At 35.9% G+C, this 21,079-nt stretch overlaps 1 protein-coding gene across 3 annotated transcripts in view; it reads right to left on the minus strand.

Moving 5' to 3' along the window:
* Positions 1-21,079, minus strand: part of PRKG1 (protein kinase cGMP-dependent 1) — a 1,343,496-nt gene that overhangs the window by 238,680 nt on the left and 1,083,737 nt on the right. For all 3 annotated transcript variants that reach the window (XM_074382507.1, XM_010333313.3, XM_074382508.1), the window contains one exon: positions 4,792-4,869. In XM_074382507.1, the coding sequence (XP_074238608.1) occupies positions 4,792-4,869 (78 nt within the window). The remainder of the gene's footprint in view (positions 1-4,791; positions 4,870-21,079) is intronic.

Consider the following 21,079-nt stretch of genomic DNA (forward strand, 5'->3'; position numbering starts at 1 on the left):
TAGTCTTTGGCAATCATGAATAGAGATACTACAAACAGTGATACAGAGTTTTTTTGTGTGAGCTATATTTTCATTTTTCTAGGATAAATATCACAAAGAGTAATTGCTAGGTCATACAGTAAATGTTTATTCAACTTTGTATGAAACTACCAAGTTGTTTTCTAGAATGGCTTTACCATTTTGCATTCTCAAGAGCAATGTGTGAGAGTTCTTGTTGCTCTAAATCCTCAGTAGCATTTGATATTGTCAATTTTTGTTTTTAGATTTAGCCATTCTATTAAGTATTCAGTAGCATCTCAGGGTTTCAACATGTGATTTTCCAATGACTAATTAGAACATCTCTTCACATGCATACTTGATATTTGTGTATCTTCTTTGCTATTGTGTTCAGTCCTTCATCCATTTTTTTTTAAATGGGTACTTCAGAGTTTTTTTTGTTGATTTTTAGGTGTTTTTCATATAGGATTAATACATGATAGGATCAACAAAAGCCCCTTACCAGACATGCACTTTACAAATAATTATCCCTGTTAGTAATTCGTCTTTCCATTCTCTGAACAGTCTTTTTCACAGAATAAAAGTTTCTAAATTTGAAAAAGCTCAATTTACCATTTTTTCTTTATGGATTGTACGGGTGTTATCATCTCTAGGAACTCTCTCTATCTAATCCCAAGTCATAAATTTCTCTTGAAAGTTTTATAGTTTTATGTTTTACTTTAAAATCTATTATCAATTTTCATTTAGTTTTTATATAAGCTATAAAGTCTAGATCAAGGTTCTTCTGTTTTGGTCCATGGATTACTAATGGTTCCAACACCATTTGTTGAAAAGACTTTCCTTTTATTGTTGGTTACTTTCATTTATTGATTGCCCTGTTTTGCACCATTAATATGTTTAACTGTAAGCATGTTGTAAATGCCATGTATCAGGGTAGGAAATTTATATTGTCAGTTTGCTGAGAATTTTTATTATGGATGGATGTTACACTTGTCACATGCTTTCACTGCATCAGTTGACATGACAATGTGATTTTTCTTCTTTAGACTGATAATATGGTAGAACACATTAAATGATATGGCTTTTCAGTATTCATTTATAGTAAAATATATAGTTCTATAATATCCAATACAGTCACCACTAGCAGCTATTGTAATGTGGCTACTGCTACTGAATATTGACATTAAAGTTAAATTAGATAATTTTACTTTAGATAGCAAGTGTGACAAATAGCTATTATATTGAGTTGTGTAGAGATATAGAACAGTTCCATTAATGAAGAAAAATGTTCTGAATAATGCTGATTTTGCTAAACTCTTAATTTTAATAATATATATGTCTGTATAAAATCCTAAAAGAAACTAAAATCATATCACATATAAATTACTATTTATTTATAAATGTTATTTCTTTTTCACTACAGTAGTTGGGACGTCTCGTACCACACTAAACAAAACTGGTAATAATGTATATTTTTATCTTGTTCTTGATATTAAAAAAATATTTCTCAGAGGTTTCACCATAAGGTATATATAAACATATGTATACATATGCAAATAAAATTTCCATAAGAGAACACTTTTTATGTTCAAAACCACTGAGCATTGTGTTAAGGCAACATATTTAATTGGAATGTTTAAATACTTGTTAATTTTATGAAGTTAAGTCATGTGATTTTAAATGGCAGTTGATAGACAAGAATTTTTGGATCACATCTTTTTCTAATGGTAGGATATATAAGATAGATTAAATAGATTCAGAAAAATGAAAATGCCTTTGAACTATTATTAGAACTCTGCAACTTTGTTTACCCATCCTGTTCAATTTTGGTTTGATTCATTTGTAAAGGGATAGTTCATCTTGTGATGCGACACAACTTCAGGGACATATGCAGGAATCTTTGGTGCTTTAAAGTTCACTGTTAGGGAAGCAAGTCACGTTTCCAGGCAACTGGAATGGACTGATTGAAGTATAGAGAACTAACTGAGCTTCTACTTGAGGCAGCACCAACTACTTTAGCCATCATCACTGTAAGCATTCTGCCTCAGGTTTTAGAAAAATCAGATTGCACAGGTTTAATGGGGAAAAACAAGTATTGCAAAGCTTATTTTATAATGCTTCTCTCTTTGTGTGAAATGTGCTTAATGGAAGAATAAAAATTGTTTCACACTTAAATAAGTGGAACTGAACAAGGGGAATTTCATTTGTAGCTTGGCAGCCCCTGTTGGATCTCCTTCTATCTCAGAGCATTTTCAAAGAAAAGGCCAGTTTGGTGGTAACAAGAAACAAATCTTGGTCAAGGTTATCCTTTGTACATTTTTTAAATGCATGGGAAAACAAGTTGACATCTGCAAACCTAAAATAAAACATATAACATATAATTGTAGAAAATTCCAGATCTAAAACTTACTGGCCTGCTGAAGGGAACTTACTCTTTCCTGCTCTTTGTCATTGGGACTTAAGTATGCTAACCTCACCTTCTGCTTCTTAAGACTTAATATATTCTAATTATTGTATATAGTGACATATTCTTAATAATTTTAATATATTAGAACTAATATAATTGATGTTGTTAATATATTAGTATTACACAATTATTATGTAATTGATGTAATTAAGAATCATAGCAGCTAACTTGTGTGACCTAAAAAAGCAAGTTAGTAGAAATTTATGTCCGGTTTAAAATAAAATATCTGGAATATGTCAAGAGAGTCTAATATATCAGTACTGCTTCACTCCCAGAAATCCCACAGTGCTCTGAAATATTACCAAGAGAATTGGTTCCTGTGGTGTAATTTCCACACTGTTTCTACTTATGCTAACTTCGCAACCTGTAAAAAGGCACCACTAATGCAACCATCTTCAGCTGAAACTGATTACAAAGCACTACTTTTAACCAGTAAAATTTGCACTAACAGGGTGGTAACAAAAGCCTGTCAGAAATCCATCTCAAAGGATAAACACATCATTCCATGATAGCAAAGAATTAGCAATGTAGTAATGAAAAAATAAATTCAGAATATAAGGACAAATTCCCCATGCAACCTTCTGAGTCATTTATATCCATGCTATTTTTCAACTTTCCCTGATTCTTTAGTCAATCTAAACAATAAGACAGAAATGATAAGCTCTAACAATCTATCATATAAACTACAAAATATTAACATTTTCTTATTTCTAACATTGGAAAATACAAGAAACGATTTTTACTTTAACTGTGGTCAGACAGACATGTCGTTTCATGATGCCTTTTAAGAATTCAGCTCTTGAGTTTTACTTCTAACCCAGGCATTCATTAGTCAGTCAAAAAATAGGAAAAATAAAAGCATAAATATCATTTTCTTCATTTTAGTGTGACATGCCACTGGTGTAAACATTGACATATGCATATATTTGATCCAAAATTAGTCCAAAGAGAATTATCTAAATTGTAATTCAACAATACTTATAATTTTCCACCACATTCAATTCACTGTGGCTCTAAATCTCTCTATATATGAGCTGTAAGTTACCAGAGTCAGTCATTTTGTTAAATTAGAAGAAATAAATTTATTTTATTTATAAAGTGATTATTATAAAAGCAGACACTGGCATATCAATTCTTTTTTGCATTTCCTTCTCCATCTCTTTCTATAGTTAGTACATCCAGATATACAAATTCCTTGTAATGATACATAACAAAGGAAAATAAGTTTAAATCATAGGATATAGTGTAATGATACAAACACAAAAATGATTACAACTTTACTGTGGAAAGAAATTTAAAGTACTTTTAGTAATAGTATATTATTCATCCAAAAAAATTGTATTTTCCAATTCACTCCATTTCTTAGTTTTAAGATATAAATAAATTTATATTGTTGAAAAACTAAAATGGCTTAAACAGTTTAAGAAATAAAGTATGATTTTTCACTCGTAACCCTTGTCTATCCCATTTTTACCCTTTCCTCTATAATTTATCACTTTTAGTAGTTTTTAATATCAATATTTTAATGAAAATAACTTCAAACATTAATGTATAACTATCCTAATCATCCTCAAAGTATTCAGCAACTTGCCAAAGGGCACTAAAATGACAATATTAAAATTTAGGACATCTAATTTCAAAGTCCAGATGTTTCATTATAGCAATGTTACTGCTTCTAATGACTAGATAAATTTTGTAAGTGATCTAAGTTTTTTTTTTTTTTTTTTTTTTTTTTTTTTTGGAGGCAAAGGCTTGCTCTATTACCCAGGTTGAAGTACAGTGGCACCATCTTGGCTCACTGTAACCTTCACCTCTTGGGCTCAAGTGATCCTCCTGCCTCAGCCTCCCAAGTAGCTGAGACCACAGGCAAGTGCCACCATGCCCAAGCTAATTTCTAATTTTTTGCATTTGGAGTATAGATGGGGTTTTGCCACATTGCCCAGGCTGGTTTCAAACTCCTGACCTCAGGTGATCCACCTGCCTCTGCCTCCCAAAGTGCTGGGATTACAGGCATAAGCCACCGCATCCAGCCAGTATTTTCTTTTTTATTATATTATTTTAATTATGGAGATCTTTCTATTCACACAAATATATCAGTGCCATCTAATATTACGATTATTAGCAAGTAAGCTACTTTCTGATATTCAAAGTTACACCTTTTTTTCCCTCCTGCATAATTTTTTGTAAGATCCATTCTCTAATACCTCTCTGTGTCAAAAAATGGAACAAACTCATACAGCACAAGACTCTGCATGTGTTCCTACTGAAGTTATTAACCAACACCAGGCTCCCCTACTGCATCATTGTCTTGTGCCACCAAAGCTTACCGTTCCTTTGCTGATGATAAAGAAGGTGTCCCCTCTTGCACCTTGCCTGATAATATATTCTCCATTTTCATAGTGGGTCTGAAAAGTAGAAACAATAAGAAAAAAAATTAAGCAAGGAGTAAGCTACCAAACAGCTCAGCCTCTTCAAATATCAACCCTCAGGGATACATTCATCCTGATGGAATTTTATACCAGCCTAGTACTCATCACAATTTAATATTGAATATTAGTCAATGTATGCAATAATTACAGAGATTTCATTTATATAATGCTCATTTGCAAGACTGCTTTTAACGTCATTTTTCTAGGTGACTGTATCATATCCTTAAATTTATTCATTTTAATTATTTGATGAAAATATTTTTTTCTCCCATCAACCGAGCATGAAACAAAATAGCAGAGCTACTAATTAAACTACTCATTCTATATTATTTGTCATTCCCATTTGGTTTTAATAGTCTCATAATGAGAGCCCTTTTTTCCTAAGAAATTACTACAGCATATAAAAATCTTCATTTGAAACCAGGTTGAATTTTAGTGTGGATTACATGGCCCTAGTTACTTTTTAAGGCACCACTTCATGCTTTAGTGTTCTTGCTTCAGCAGTTTAGATTTGGCCCTGTCAAACAGAATGTCTTAATTTTATGGACTGAATTCTGGTCCAGCATCTGTGAGCTTATAAACTATCAAACGAGGAGTGAGGTAAGGCTGCAAGAGGATTATCACAATCAGTATGTCAGTATTCTGACACAAACACCACAATCTTCCCAGGGAGAAGATTACTTCTGCAATGAACAAAAGTAATTTCAATAAGGAGAGGTGAGAGAAACTACTGCTGGGTCAAGAGGTCTAACAGAAAAATGTGAACTCTGCCAACTGGCCCTATACTTTTCTGCAGCATAGCAGAGAAGCTATATTTTGGGAAATAAAAGGCTGATGGTTGTTAGTTGCCTTATGCTTCAATACCGTTTTTCTTAACACATAAAATGTTAAGATTGCCTTAAATTGCCTTTCACTAACACTTGACATTGAGAAAAACCATTTTTTTTAAGTTTCTAGAAAGTTAACATACTACCTTATTTGCTAATTTATTTTTTACTCAAAAGTAATTCATTTTTCTAATAACAAGATGTTTAAGGAAAAAAAGGTATTCCTTATTCTTTTCCCTCAATTTCAACCACCAGATGATTTATAGAATCTGGTATGTACCCTTCAAGACTTTTTTTTCTATGCTTTTAACCACCACTGCCCCACCTTGCACACACACATGCATACAAATAATTATTTCTAAATAAGATTATAGAATGCATATTCGTCAATTGATTTATTTCATTTAACAAGATATCTATGTTCAATTTTCATGTTTTGCGGCACTAAAAAAGAAAGAACTTTACAACATGCAGATTTGATGAACAAAATTGCAAAGTCCACTTTCATGTATTCATTGAACAAATACTTTTTTGAGACAGAGTCTCATTCTGTTGCTCAGGCTGTGATACAGTGGCCCAGTCATGGCTCATGGCAGCCCTGACCTACCAGGCTCAAGTGATCCTCCCAGCTCAGCCTCTGATATGGTTTGGCTGTGTCCACACCAAAATCTCATCTTAAATTGTAGCTTTCATAATTCCCACAGGTTGTGGGAGGGACCTATGGGAGATAAGTGAATCATGGGGACAGTTTCTCCCATACTATTTTTGTGGTAGTGAATAAGTCTCATGAGATCTGACAGTTTTATAGGAGGTTTCCGCTTTTGTTTGGCTCTCCTTCTCTCCTGTCCACCACCATGTAAGATGTGCTTTTTGCCTTCTGCCATAATTGTAAGGCCTCCCCAACCATGTAGAATTGTGAGTTCATTAAACTTCTTTTTCTTTATAAATTACCCAGTCTCAGGTATGTCTTTATCAGCAGCATGAAAACAAACTAATAGAGTAAATTGGTACTGGGAATGGGGTGCTGCTGTAAATATACCCAAAAATGTGAAAGTGACTTTGGAACTGGATAACACCCAGACATTGGAATAGTTTGGAGGACTCTCAGAAGAAGACATGAAAATGTGAGAAAGTTTGAAACTTCCTAGAAACTTGGAGGGCTCAGAAGACAGAAAGATGTGGGAAAGATTCCTAGAGACTTACTGAATTGCTTTGACCAAAATGCTGATACAATTTGCAGCCTGATGATATGATGAAAAAGAAAAACCTGTTTTCTGAGAAGAAATTCAAGTTGGCTGCAGAAATTTGCATAAGTAGCAAGAAACCAAATGCTTAACGCCAAGACAATGCGGAAAGTGTCTCCAGAACAAATCAGAGTCTGTGGGCCCCTCCCAACAGAGGCCCAGAGGCCTAGGAGGAATAAATGGTTTCATGGGCCAGGCCCAGGGCCTCCCTGCTGTGTGAAGCCTAGGCACTTGGTGCCCTGCATCCCAGTTACTCTAGTACTGGCAGAAAGAGGCCAAGGTATAGCTCAGGCTGTGGCTTCAGAAGGTACAAGCCCCAAGGCTTGGCAGCTTCCATGTGGTGTTGAGCCTGCAGGTGCACAGAAGTTATGAATTGAGGTTTGGGAACCTCCACCTAGATTTCAGAGGATGTATGGAAACACCTGGTGTCCAGGCAGAAGTTTGCTGTAGAGGCAGAGCCCTCATGAAGAACCTCTGCCAGGGCAGTGCTGAAGGGAAATGTGGAATGAGAGCACCCACGGAGAGTCCCCATTGAGGCACTCCCTAGTGAAGCTGTGAGAAGAGGGCCACCATCCTCCAGATCCCAGAAGGGTAGATCTACTGACAGCTTGCACAGTGTACCTGGAAAAGCCACAGACACTCAATACCAGCCCATGAAAACAGCCGAGAGAAAGGCTGTACTCTGCAAAGCCACAGGGGCAGAGCTGCTCAAGACCATGGAAACCCATCTCATACATCAGTGTGACCTGGATGTGAGATATGGAGTCAAAGGAGACCATTTTGAAGCTCTAAGGTTTTACTGCCCTGCTGGATTTTGAACTTGCATGGGACCTTTAACCCCTTCATTTTGGCCAATTTCTCCCATTTGGAATGGGCATATTTATCCAATGCCTGTATCCCCATTGTATCTAAGAAGTAACTAACTTGTTTTTGATTTTACAGGCTCATAGGCAGAAGGAACTTGCCCTGTCTCAGATAAGACTTTGGACTGTGGACTTTTGAGTTAATGCTAAAGTAAGTTAAGACATTGGGAGACTGTTGGGAAGCCATGATTGGTTTTTAAATGTAAGGACATGAGATACGGGAGGGTTCGGTGTGGAATTATATGGTTTGGCTCTGTCTTCCAACTCAAATCTCAACTCAAACTCCATGTGTTGTGGGAGGGACCTGGTAGGAGATAACTGAATCACTGGGCAGTCTCTCCCATACTGTTCTTGTGGTAGTGAATAAGACTCATGAGACATGATGGTTTTATAAGAGGTTTCCTCCTTTGTTTGGCTCTCCTTTCTTGTCTGCCACCATGTAAATGTGCCTTTTGCCTTCTGCCGTGATTGTGAGGCCTCCCCAGCCACTTGGAATTGTGAATCCACTGAACCTCTTTTTCTTTATAAATTACCCAGTCTTGGGTATGTCTTTATCAGCAGTGTGAGAGTGGCCTAATCCAGCCTCCCAAGTATCTGGGACCACAGATGAATACTACCATGTCCAGCTAGCTTAATTTTTTTTTTTTTAGAGATAGGTTTTCTTTACATGTGGCCCAGGCTGGCCTCAAACCCCTGGGCTCAAGTGATCCTCCCACCTTGGCCTCCCCAAGTGTTAGGATTACAGGCATGAGCCAGTGTGCCTTTCCAGCAAACATTTTTGAGGGCCTCAAGGTCAGGCCTTTTTATAGGCATTGATAATACAAAAATGAGTAGGGTAAAATCTCATAACAGTAAAGGAATGTATTCTCTTACTGGGTCCAAAAGGATGCATAGTTTTAACGGCAAAATTTTCCCAGTGCCATGCCCCTGTCCCATCTCTCTCCATCTGGGAGAGTCAACAGTTTATGTTTGAATTTCATGGGATCAGGAAGAAAATAAGAGTCAATCACCCCAGTGGAAGTTTAAAGGAACTCCTTTCATTGGCCAGAGGAACTTGGGAAGGTGGGAATCTCTCCCAGGATAAATTCCCCTGCTCCTTCACCCATGCTGGATTTCCAGCTCTCTGGAATCCCGTCCCACATGGTGGGAGCTTCCTTTCCCCTCTGGCATTTCCCCTCTGGAATCCCCTTCCACATTCTTCGTGGAAGTCTTTCTCTTCTTCTCCTTTTATTCTCTTTTCTCTACCTAAATAAAATCACCTTTCTTGGGTCCAATATTTACTTTTATGACTATACGGTGCACCTGCAGTGGTCACATCACTTATTATTTAAGAGATTGGAAGCCAGGAACCCACAGCATTCTCTCAGGGGATCTGTGCCTCACTAGCACCCAAGAAAAAAACCCGGTTACAATAGCACCATCCACTGGAAATGTTCTATAACTGTATTGCCCAATATGGTAGATACAAAACACATGGGACTACTCAGTATTTGGAATATTACCAGTGTGACCGAGAAACTGAATTTTTAATTTTATTTAATTTTCATAAATAAAAGTTTAAATAGTCACACAAAGCTAGTAGCTACTGTATTGGGTAGTAAAGGTAGTAACAGAGTTACAGTTGTAGCTTTGGGGCAAGGAGAAGAGGAGAACATCTTTCCCACTCTTGATATTTTCTTCCAGGTAAAGGAAGCTCAGTCAGTAAAACTAAGGACCTTTCTCTCCCTCTTTCCTCACTCTGCACCAGTGGAGGTGGCATGACTTATCTGACTGATAAACTCGGAAGTAAACAGCTATGTATGCTCAACTCAACTTCTCATCTCTTCCTCATGGGAGGGAGCTTTCCAGAGAGGGCTGGCATTGCTGCTTCTCCAGGGGAAGGCTCTTCTCTCCACCATAGTGAAGTTTGCTTCTCTCTGAGCTTCTGTGAAAGGGCAGGTAATTCTCCCCAATGATAGGGTTCAATTTGGAAAGACTAGTTGCTCTCACACATAAGCTACATCCTATAACCCAGATTTTATTTGTAATAATGGTAATGTTTTGCCTCCATTTATCCTACTATTTGTCTTGTTTCTCACTTGGTTCCTAATTCAAGATCACTCAAAACCCCAAAATAATCCAGTATGCAAAATGTTTTACTGTATTTTAGTACAGGGTTATATGTGTGAGAGCACAGTCTGGGAGACATATGACTTCCCAAGAGCTTCTCCATGGAGGATTCTTGAACCCCAACTGAAGGATGAAGAAGAGGTCACCAATGTTCAGCAGGTAAAAAGCACCTCAGAAAGAAGAGAATAGGCAGCTCACTGTGATCAAATAATACTAGTGAATATACAATTATTTTGAAAAAACTAGAAAAATGCAAATAAAAAGTACCAAAAATTGAAGAACTCTTAACCCATGTGAGCTCATTCCCCTCATCCATCTCCTTTTAAAAAATATATCCCTATCCATATGATAGTTATTTTCTTTCAGAAAGGCAAAATTATTTGTAATATATTAAAATGGGTGGAGGTAAGGGGTTTTTAACCTCAGCACTATTGACATTTTGAAACCAATCGTTCTTATTGTAGGGAGGTGTCCTGCACATCCAGTTTTGCTGCAGGATATTTAGCAGATTTTCCAGCCTTTTCCCACTATGTGCTAGTAGCACCCCAACCCCAGTAGTAGAAATCAAAAATATCTCCAAACATTGCTAATTACTCCATTGGGAACAAAACTGCCCGCAGCTGACAGCGATTACTCTAAACTTTTTATATTTTTAATCTCTTCATCTTAAAGTTGAAAGTTTGGCAAAGATATACAGATATTGTTAGCTATTTAATTCATGAAACTTATCTAATAATCTTCTTAACATTATCTGATATGGTGTTTCATAACTCAGCACCCACACTTGCCATAAAAAGATTTGTTTACATACACAGGCATTCATTGAACATATGTCCATGTTGGATGAGCTCATAAAACCCAGGGGTTCACAGAACAGCCTATGGAACAGTGGCCAAAGGCATTCCAGGTTTGGGAAAGATGATATTCATGGAGTCGTAATTCCAGGACTGTAATGACTAAGCTATCCTGAAAAGTTTAATTGCACCTGAGGGGAAGATGATCTTGCATGCTGATACTTCAAGAGGCTCTCTAATTATGTTAATCAAATGCCAGCACTTTCACTGTTTTTTGAAGGTCATTTTATGGCTTTATCATTTTCATACTTCAAATTAAATCAAAGAAATATACAGAATTTAGAGTAGGAAGAAACCTTAGCAATTAGACAGTTTCCTTTCAAAAGTTTCCATAGTTATTAAGTTAAAAGCCAATCTCCTGAATATGGCCTACAAGACCTTGTCTGCTCAGTGCCATGGTATCCAACCTCTTCTCACTCTCTCCAATTTTACCCTCCAGCCCTGCCAGCTTTCTGAGGTTGGTTCCTTGACTGTGCCACCACCAGGCCTGAGCAATCCCACTGCCATACTTCACTGCTGTTACCCTAGTTACATCCTACTTTTCTTTCAGATCCTAGCCTTCTCTCACCTGGCATATCTATCCTTACTACCACCACCACACACACACACATGCACACACATACACGCACACACGCACACGCACACACTCACACATACACACACATTCTGGCTAAGTTAGGTCTCTCCATTGCATGAACTTACAATACCACATAGCTCTATTTCATTACCCTTTTTCTAGGCTTATACTTATTTATTGACTTACATGATTATTTTTCACTAGGATTTTAACTCCTCTGAAAGCAAGAACTGTGTGTAGTTCTGTTCACCATACATAAAATCTCCAGTGCCTAACCTTGTGCTTGAAACATAGTAGACACTCAAAAATAATTGCAAAAATGAAGTAGTCTTCCTTAATCCTCATGATTAACATTGCCTATAGTCAGTCCATTAGAAAAGCCTGGACTTCCAATTCATGTGCTAAGCCCAATATTCTTCCACTATCTCCACTGTTATCTCCCTCATGCAAGACAAAACCTTATCTTGGACTTTTGCAATGTGTTCTTACCTGGTCTCCCTGTCATTTGCCCACTCATCATACCCCAATCCATCCCCTCTATTTTTCTCACTTCCATCAAAGTGACCTTTCAAATAACAAGTTAATTGAAAGCACTTTATTGCTTAAAAACTTTCAATGGCTTCTTGCTACAAGTAAAATCATAAAAAATTTATTGTGGTCTGTAAAATTCTCTGTATTGTGACCCCTATTCACTTCTCCATCCTTTCTCAATCCCATTATCACCCTCATGATTCTCTTTCAGACTTGCTGGCTTTTCTTCTGTAACTTGTATGTGCCATGCTAGATCCCTCTTTGGAACTTTCCACTCAACTGGCCCTTTCTCTAGGACTCCTCCTTAAGATTTTCATCATTATCTTGTGGTCATCACTGGGGCCTCATAAAGCCCTTTTCTAGCCAGTCACACCAATATGCACTCCATTCACTTTCTATCCCACATTCCTGTTTGTATTTTTATATTAAAAAGCTATCCAAAGGTTTGCTGCTGCAAAAATGCACCTGCATCCTTTAATGACTGCTTGATAACCAGCACAGCTGCAAACCACAGCAAAGCCTCCTGTGAGAAGAGCCTTCTATCACACTCTTTATGACCCGAAATTACTACTCTTTTGCTTGCTATCTATGACTCCTTCCCCTGTTACCTGGAGATCTTATGTTATATCCATTGTTTCACTTAGAACACTGCCTAACACAAAATAGGCATTCAATATACATTTGTTGAAGGATAACTAAAGTGAAGATAGATTTGGCCCAAACCTCTTCATTTCAAATAAGAATACTGAGTTATAAATCATAGATTAAGAGGATGGAGAATGAAAATTGACAGCATGTCTAAATTCAGCAATACATTTCCCCAAAGACAGTTACTTGGAATTTTATTTCTAAAACTTATGAGTTAGAAAAGCCTGTCTTCTCATTGCAAAAAGAAAAAGGCATGGCTTTTCTTCTTAATATGTGTGCCTTTGGTTTCTCAGAATTCAACATTAATATATAAATGCACATTTAGGTATTTTTAAATTCTACACATATTTGATGACACTTGACAGAAGCTTAGCACAACACTGGATATGGTCATTGAAGGCCTTGGTAGTGACTCCTTGGTGAACATAAATGATTTATTTTCTTTTGTTAAATCACAGTCATAGTTATTAATATCAAATATACTGTATTTTACCTAGCAATTTCAATTTCAGTTCTGACTCTAACATAATCTGTCATTGAATATCAGTTAATATAAACTAAAACACAGTATATCATTCTGAAATAAATTATCACCCTAAATTATTTCAGCCCAAGAATATATTATTTCCTCTATATTTAAGATTGGAATTATGCTTAAGTCTTTATTGAAGCACAGATCATCCATAATTGACACTTTTATAATGATAAGGTCATATGTAATTCAGGCTAATTACTGATTTAGGCAATTACCAATACTGTGGTAATTCCTACTGATCATAAAAATAGCTAGAATAAGTAGAAATCACCTTTGTAAGCCTACTATATTTATATATACATACACACGTACATCTCATATACATCTCAGTTAAAGTATGACTAATAAATGTTTGAAACGGGGAATAATAATTGGAAATCTGCTGAGTTAACATTAATCAGTAGGATCTTGGGCTATGATTTATACCTCATTCTTTCAGAAGATATACCTCAGAAGAAGAGTCCTACATTAAAACAGAAAACAACTTTATTTAAACTATTAGGATCTGCCTTTCTGAAGCTAAAATCAGTAAATTCCTCAAAGGAAATTCTTACTTCTGCCTAATATTCCAGGTTTGCTGCAATGACAAGACCTCTTCATGGAGAATAGAATCATCAAACAGCTTGATTAATCAAAAATCATGCTTGTTGGGTAGGCAACAAGCAAGGTATTTCTTGGCTCTGGACTTTTCTATTTGGCAAAGCTCTGTCCATTAGATATGACTGGTCCTAGATTATCTAGAGGTGCCAAGAAAAACTGAAAGCTATTCATAACAGCACAAAATTCTCACCATTATTACTAGGAGAATGCAGTTTTTTGTTAATTTCATTAATTAAACCACCATTAGTTTTGTGTGCTTCCTATGAATGATACACTGCACTTGACACTGGGGCTGCAAAGATAGCCAAGACACAGTCAACAACTAGAGAGTCAGCTTAACATTGTGGATAAACAGATACGGGAGGCAGACTCCCTAGTTACAAATCCAGCTCTGGAACCATAAGCATGTCACTTAAACTTCCTATGCCATTTTCTTTTCTGTAAAATATAATCATACCTCCATAAACAGATTGTTGTGAGGACTGAACGAGTTAATAATAGCAAAACACAGGGTCTGTCACATTGTAATCACTATATACCTCTAAATTGCTAGTTTTATTATTTTCATGGAAATTTCAGTGTAAAGAGATAGAATTGTATACAAATAATCTACAATAGAAAGTTTTTACCAGGCAAGCAGTGATTCCTTGCTGGATGGGGAGGAAGGGAGAAGAGCTTTCCATGCACACAGAACAGTGTTTGTAAAGATACAAATACCTCTACAAATGTAAGGGTACTCAGATTATGGGTGCATGTGGTTTACATTTAAAAAAGAGGAGGTCAGAGTGACTGAATCTTATAACTCACAAAGTACAAATGAATTTATTTTTATTGGTTCATTCTCCAAATCGAATATCATTAACCAAGTGACGTTCAACCTCTGAATAATCTAAAATTTAATGTCTTCTTTATCATTCTCTTCTCTTTATCACACAAAAATGACAAGAGTAAACTTCACTTCCAACCTCATTTTGTATTCAAAATTCAGAGATCTCCCTAGTTAATGTCCTGTAGATGAGAAGGAATACAGAAATACATCCTGAACAGTAAAAAACAGAATCTCAGCCAACATCAGCATGCACTGTGACTGCTTAGAAGTTTCACCAGGATCATCTACCATAGAAAGGACAGATTGTTTCCAGATAACCACAGTCAGAGCCTTTCCCCTCCCACCATAAACCACGTGCCACCATAAGTGAAAATGTGGATATCAAACAAGGAGAGCTCTAATCATCAATGAAATGTGTCCCTCCACTCTTCTGGGGCTGACTCAGAGCACCCAGAGAACCTAAACACCTTGGTAGAAACCCAAGTGTAGACAGAAAATGTTTGGGTTTTTAAAAATCATCAAGTATAGTTATCTAAGACTTCTGAATAGATAGCCTGCCTATCATTGTGCCTCAAGACACCAAACTTGCCTAGCTCACCAAGATTATTTAAGACACAAAGAGCTGGGCCACAAATATGAGTCTGTGTCACCTTCATTTTTAAGAATCTATGTGTACACAGATGTCTCTTGTCACATTCTTTTATGTCATAACAGCCGTAGATGAAACACTTCTCACTTACCTGTAACACTGTTTATCAAACTACCTTCACCTTGAACTTTGCCTAGCTCTTTCTGGTGTTGTGATACACTCTAGCTACAAGGCATTTATGCTTGGTCCTTTCTACCTGAATCATGACATTTCTATCTACCTTGATGTTAATCTCAGGACCTTGTTCCTACTGTGGTTCCCATTTGTATCTGAAGCCCTTGGATTACTTTGTAAATCAGCCTGACCCTCATTAGTTAGGACTGATAGGTGGGGATAGAATATCAGACAGGCCTAAGCCTTATTCTGACCAGGTATGTACGGTCAGATCCCAAAGACACATAATTCAAATTTGCCTTATCAAGGTGCTGGGATTGATTCTTACTAGCTATCACATGGAAAGAGATAGATGTGAAAGTACCAAGGGCAAGAAGTACTGGTACTGGGTAAAAATTTAGAAAATTAATTTGTGGCTTGCTCCCAAATGTACTAAGCCAACAGGCTGGCTGAGAGTCACAATTGCTGTATGTCTGCCTCTCAAGCAATTTGGAGTTGACACAAAGGTATAAAGATGTCCTGCAGTAGACCCAGCTGTAGCTTCTTAAAGGAATTAACAGGATTGTCACCACAATGAACAGAAATGGCTGGCAGCTTTGCAATCTTACTGTGTCCAAGGAACCAAGAAAAGCTATAATTCCATCTGGGAGTATGCTGCTGTGTCTCTTGTTCTATACAATCTATTAAAGGTATCAAGAAATCTGTTTAGAGAGATGCAAACAGCATCTTTTTTAAAAATGGAATAGAACAGAAAATATCAATAAAGCACAGGAAGTAAGATAAGTATAATCTGGAAAAGTTTCATTTGTGCATGTGAATAATTATGGGTGTGCTAGACCCAAACGTAAAACATATTCCTTACTACAACAAACAATACTTTGATAAAATAAATACTTTTCTTTCTTTACAAAAGCCATAAATTTTCAGAACAGTCAGGTATCTTGGCTTCTACATGAAATCATTCTTAGTAATTGTCATTAATAAAAACACTTACATTGAAGTTCTGTCATTTTTAAAATTATTTCCCTTATGAAAGGTGTGTAGGTGAAAAATACTAGTACTTCTTGAAAAGAATCTATAACCTCTATTTAGGTAAATGACACATTGACTCAGTTCACTTGTTTTCTCATCCAGTGCTCTGATCTTCTTCCTCAATCTTCTGCCTTACCTTTCCCACATTATGAAAAAAGGCAATCACTTATATTTACATTTTGGTATATCCAAGTATCCAATTTTTCTCACTAACTTAGCACTTCTCACAGTGCAAGAAAACTGTATAGGCTTTTGTGCAACTGGCACTGCTGGTTTCTTTCTTTGAATCTCGAATATTTTGGAGTTCTTTGTGTCTTTGGTGGTGAGAGTACATCATGATCCTTTAAGCCTCTTGAGCACCTTCAGAGTTTATGATTCAAAGACAACTGTTGAGCCAGCACTGGCTGCCTGGACTATCTGAATCTTCTCCTGAATAGCAGACAAAGGAAGGGCTAACCTGGGCTGAAATTCCACAAAGGCTTGGGGTTTTCTAATGTTTAACTGAGCTCTTCAGTGACATTGTTTTCCCAGTGGATTTTCAATCCCTGGTTATTCTTTCAAAGATTTTCTTTTTACATTTTATTTTTAACTGATGTATAATTATATATCTTTATGAAGTAAACTGTGATGTTTCAATATATGTATATACATGTGTAATGTTCAAATCAGGGTGATTAGCAGTCTATTACCTTAAATGTTTATCATTCTTTGTGGTGAAAACATGCAAATCCTCTTTTAGCTATTTTGAAATCTATATTATTTTTACCTAAAATATGCAATACAATACCAAAACTTATTTTTCCCATCTAACTTTAACTTTATACCTCTCCCCATCCCTCCCTTTTTCCTACCCTCCCCAGTTCCTGGTAACTAATATTCTACTTTCTATTTTTATGAAACAAGCTTTTACATTTCACATATATAAGTGAGACCATGTAGTATGTGGTTTTCTGTGCTTATTTCACTTAATGTCCTCCAGATTCATCCATGTTGTCACAAATGCCAGAACTTAATTTTTAGCTAAAAAGTATTTCATTGTGTATATATTCCACATTTTTTAATCCATTCATTCATTGCAGCACTATGTACAATAATCAAAGTATGATTTCATATCTTTCACACTGCTGCAATAAACATGAAGTCCAGATATCACCTCACTATATGATTCCATTTCCTTTGGATTTATACTCCACAGTTAATTTAGTGGATTATATGGTAGTTCTATTTCTAATCTTTTGAGGAACCTCCATACCGTTTTCCACATGAATGTACTAATTTACATTCCCACCAATAGTAAGATTCTTTCCTCTCCACCTACTTAGTAACACTTGTTTTCTTTTATCTTTTTGATAGCAGTCATTCTAACTGGAGGGAGATGTAATCTCATCATGGTTCTGATTCACATTTCCATGAAAATTAGTGATATAAACATTTTTCAAGTTATTTGGTTTGGTATTGCTATTGGGTTATTTGAGTTTCTTATATAGTCTGGAGATTAATGCCTAGTTGGATGTATAATTTGAGAATATTTCTCTTATTCTGTAGGTTGTCTCTTCATTATGTTGATTGTTTTCCCTTTTGGGCAAAACCTTTTGATTTTGATTTAATCCCATTTGTTTATTTTTGCTTGTGTTGCCTGTGCTTTTGAGGTCTTATTCAAAATTTATTGTCCAGATCAATGTCGTGGAGCATTTTTCTTATATGGTCTTCTAGTATTTTCATAGTTTTGGGTCTTCCATTTAAGTCTTTAATCCATTTGCAGTTGATTTTTTGCATATGGTGAAAGATAGGGGTCTAGTTCCATTCTTCCACATGTGGATATCCAGTTTTCCCAGAACCATTTATTGAAGAGACTGTTCATTCCCCAATGTGTGCTCTTGGCACTTTGTTGAAAATCAATTGACTGTTACGTGTGGATTTATTGCTGGGCTCTCTATTTTGTTCCATTCATTCTATCTATCTGTTTGTATACCAGTACCACGTTGTTTAGTTACTATAGCTTTTTAGTGTATTTTGAAGTCAGGTAGTGTGATATCTCTAGCTTTGCTCTTTTTACTTAAGATTGCTTTGGCTATTCAGGGTCTTCTGTGGTTCCATAGCAATTTTAGAATAGTTTCTTCTATTTCTGCAAAGAATGTCCTTTTTATTTTGAGAGGAATTACATTGAATCTGCAGATCACTTTGGGTAGTATGGGCATTTCAACAATATTTAATATTATAACAATATTAACTTTCTAATCTATGAACACAGAATATCCTTCTGTTTATTTCTGTTCTCCTTAATTTCTTTCATCGGTGCTTTATAGTTTTTAGTGTAGCAATCTTGCTTCACCTGGTTGGTTAAATTTATTCCTAGGTATCTAATTTTTGTGGGGGTAGCTATTATTACATAAATGGTATTTGTTATGTTATTTCTTTTTAGATAGTTCACTGTTAACGTATAGAACAACTACCAATTTAAGCATATTGATTTGTATTCTGAAATTTTAGTAAATTTATTCATTAATTCTAAGAATTTTTGAAGGACTCTTAGGCTTTTACATGTTTAAGATCATAAGAAATTATTATAAATAATTGTATGACAAAAATTGGAAAGCATAGAAGAAATGTATAAATTCCCAAACACACACAATTTACCAAGACTCAATCACGAATAAATAGCAAATATAAACAGGTCAATAACTACTAATAAGATTAAATTAGTGGTAATAAATCTCTCATCTAAGAAAAGCATGGGACCTGATGGCTTCACTGCTGACTTCTACCAAATATTTAAAAACTATACTAATTCCTCTCAAACTATTCCAGAAAATTGGAGAGAAAGGAATTCTTGCAAGCTAATTCTACAAGGCCAGCAATAACCTGATACCAAAACCAGTCAAGAACACAACAACAGAAACAACAAACTATAGGCCAACATTCTGATGAATATAGATGCAACAACCATCCACAAAATACTAGCAAACTGAATTCAACAACACTTTAAAAATAATACACCATAATCAGGTGGGATACTTCCAAAGGAGGCAAGGATGGTTCAACATATATCAATCAATAAAAGTAATTCATCCCATTAACAGAATTAAGGATAAAAACACTGTGGTCATTTCAATAAAGACAGGAAATGCATTTGACAAAATTCATTATCAATTTAATGATAAAAACTCTCAACAAATTACGCATAGAAGATATGTACCTCAATACAAGCAGTGATTTACACCTGTAATCCTAGCACTTTGGGAGGCTGAGGTGGGCAGATCACTTAAGGTCAGGAGTTCAAAATCAGCCTGGCCAACATGATGAAACCCTGTCTCTACTAAAAATAGAAAAAAATTAGACAGGCATGGAGAGGGGCACTTGTAATCCCAGCTACTTGTGAGGTTGAGGCAAGAGAATTGTTTAAACCCAGAAGGCAGAGGTTGCAGTGAGCCAGATTGCACCACAGCACTCCAGCCTGGGCAATAGAGCAAGACTCTACCTTAAAAAAAAAAAAAAAAAAAAAAAGCCATATATGAAAAACCCATAGCTAGCATCATACTTAATGCGGGAAAAGTTGAAAACTTCCCTTCTAAGATCCAGAATAAGATAGGGATGCCTAATTTCACCACTTCTGTTCAATACAGTACTGAAAGTCCTAGCCAGAGCAATTAGCAAGTGAAAGGAACAAAAGGAATCCAAATTGGAAAGGAGAAAGTCAAACTGTTCCTATTTCCTTTCAGAGATTTTTGATGCAAATACACTAACATAATATAATGACTAAGAGGGATATCGAAGCAGATCCACAAAACAAGAAGAATCTATTTTAAACTTAGTTCATTTCAGACCTATTCATTTCACAACAGAATAAAACAGTTTATAGAGTAGACCAGCAAGCAGTCTCACTCCACCTAATTAAACTATAACTCAAATTTTACAATTTGATTTATAAAGGCAATTAGCTTCAACAGAACTTGAAAATCGTTTGCCCTGATGGATTATGAAATGTGTTACAGGGAATCACACCAACTTAGTGTTTCAGAGTCATCATCTGAAGTATAAATATGTATTGAAGTTTCTACCAAAATAAATCCAGTACTCAAAAAGAAAAAAAAAGCAGGTTGATCAGAGTTTCTCATGAACCCCACAGCAAAAACAGTGGAGGAAGGTCTAATGTATGTAGAATTTACTCAATATTTTACTTCTATAGGAGTTTAAAATAAACACACATTTCTCTTTGAGAAGGCGCTATTTAGTTTAAAGAGCATCTTGAGTGCTTGAGGTGAATAAAGAATGGAAAGTAGAGAGAATTTAAATTACATGAAGGAAAAAACAGCTTGCTCCTTACACATAGGAGGACATTATTCTTACAGTAAGGATTTTTTGCTTTTGTCTAGGCTGTTTTGAAAAGTCTTGTTTCATTCTACAATGTGCCATATAACTACTCAGAAGCAGTGCACTGTTGCAAATTGAGTGCTTCTCAAGAATTAGGAGACAAAAGAAGAAAAGGTGTTTGTTGTTGTTGTTTTGTAGAAAGTAAAACTAGTGTATCCAGAGCTAATACCAAATGTAGTATACAGAATATTTAATAAGTAGCAGTTTAATGGCACCAACCAGTCAGAAAGTACACAGGCTACACAGGGTCCTAGGTCCCCTCCTAGATTATGGTGAGGTTTAGAGGCCCCAAGAACGAGCTGAGGCAGCAGTCAGGGAGTTACTAGCAAACAATATGTACTAACTGGTACAGTAGCATTTCAATGTGTTAACGACTTGTGCAAACCCATTTAACAGAAGCCAC

Source organism: Saimiri boliviensis, chromosome 12 (assembly GCF_048565385.1).
Source record: "Saimiri boliviensis isolate mSaiBol1 chromosome 12, mSaiBol1.pri, whole genome shotgun sequence".
NCBI classification, from domain to species: Eukaryota; Metazoa; Chordata; class Mammalia; order Primates; family Cebidae; genus Saimiri; species Saimiri boliviensis.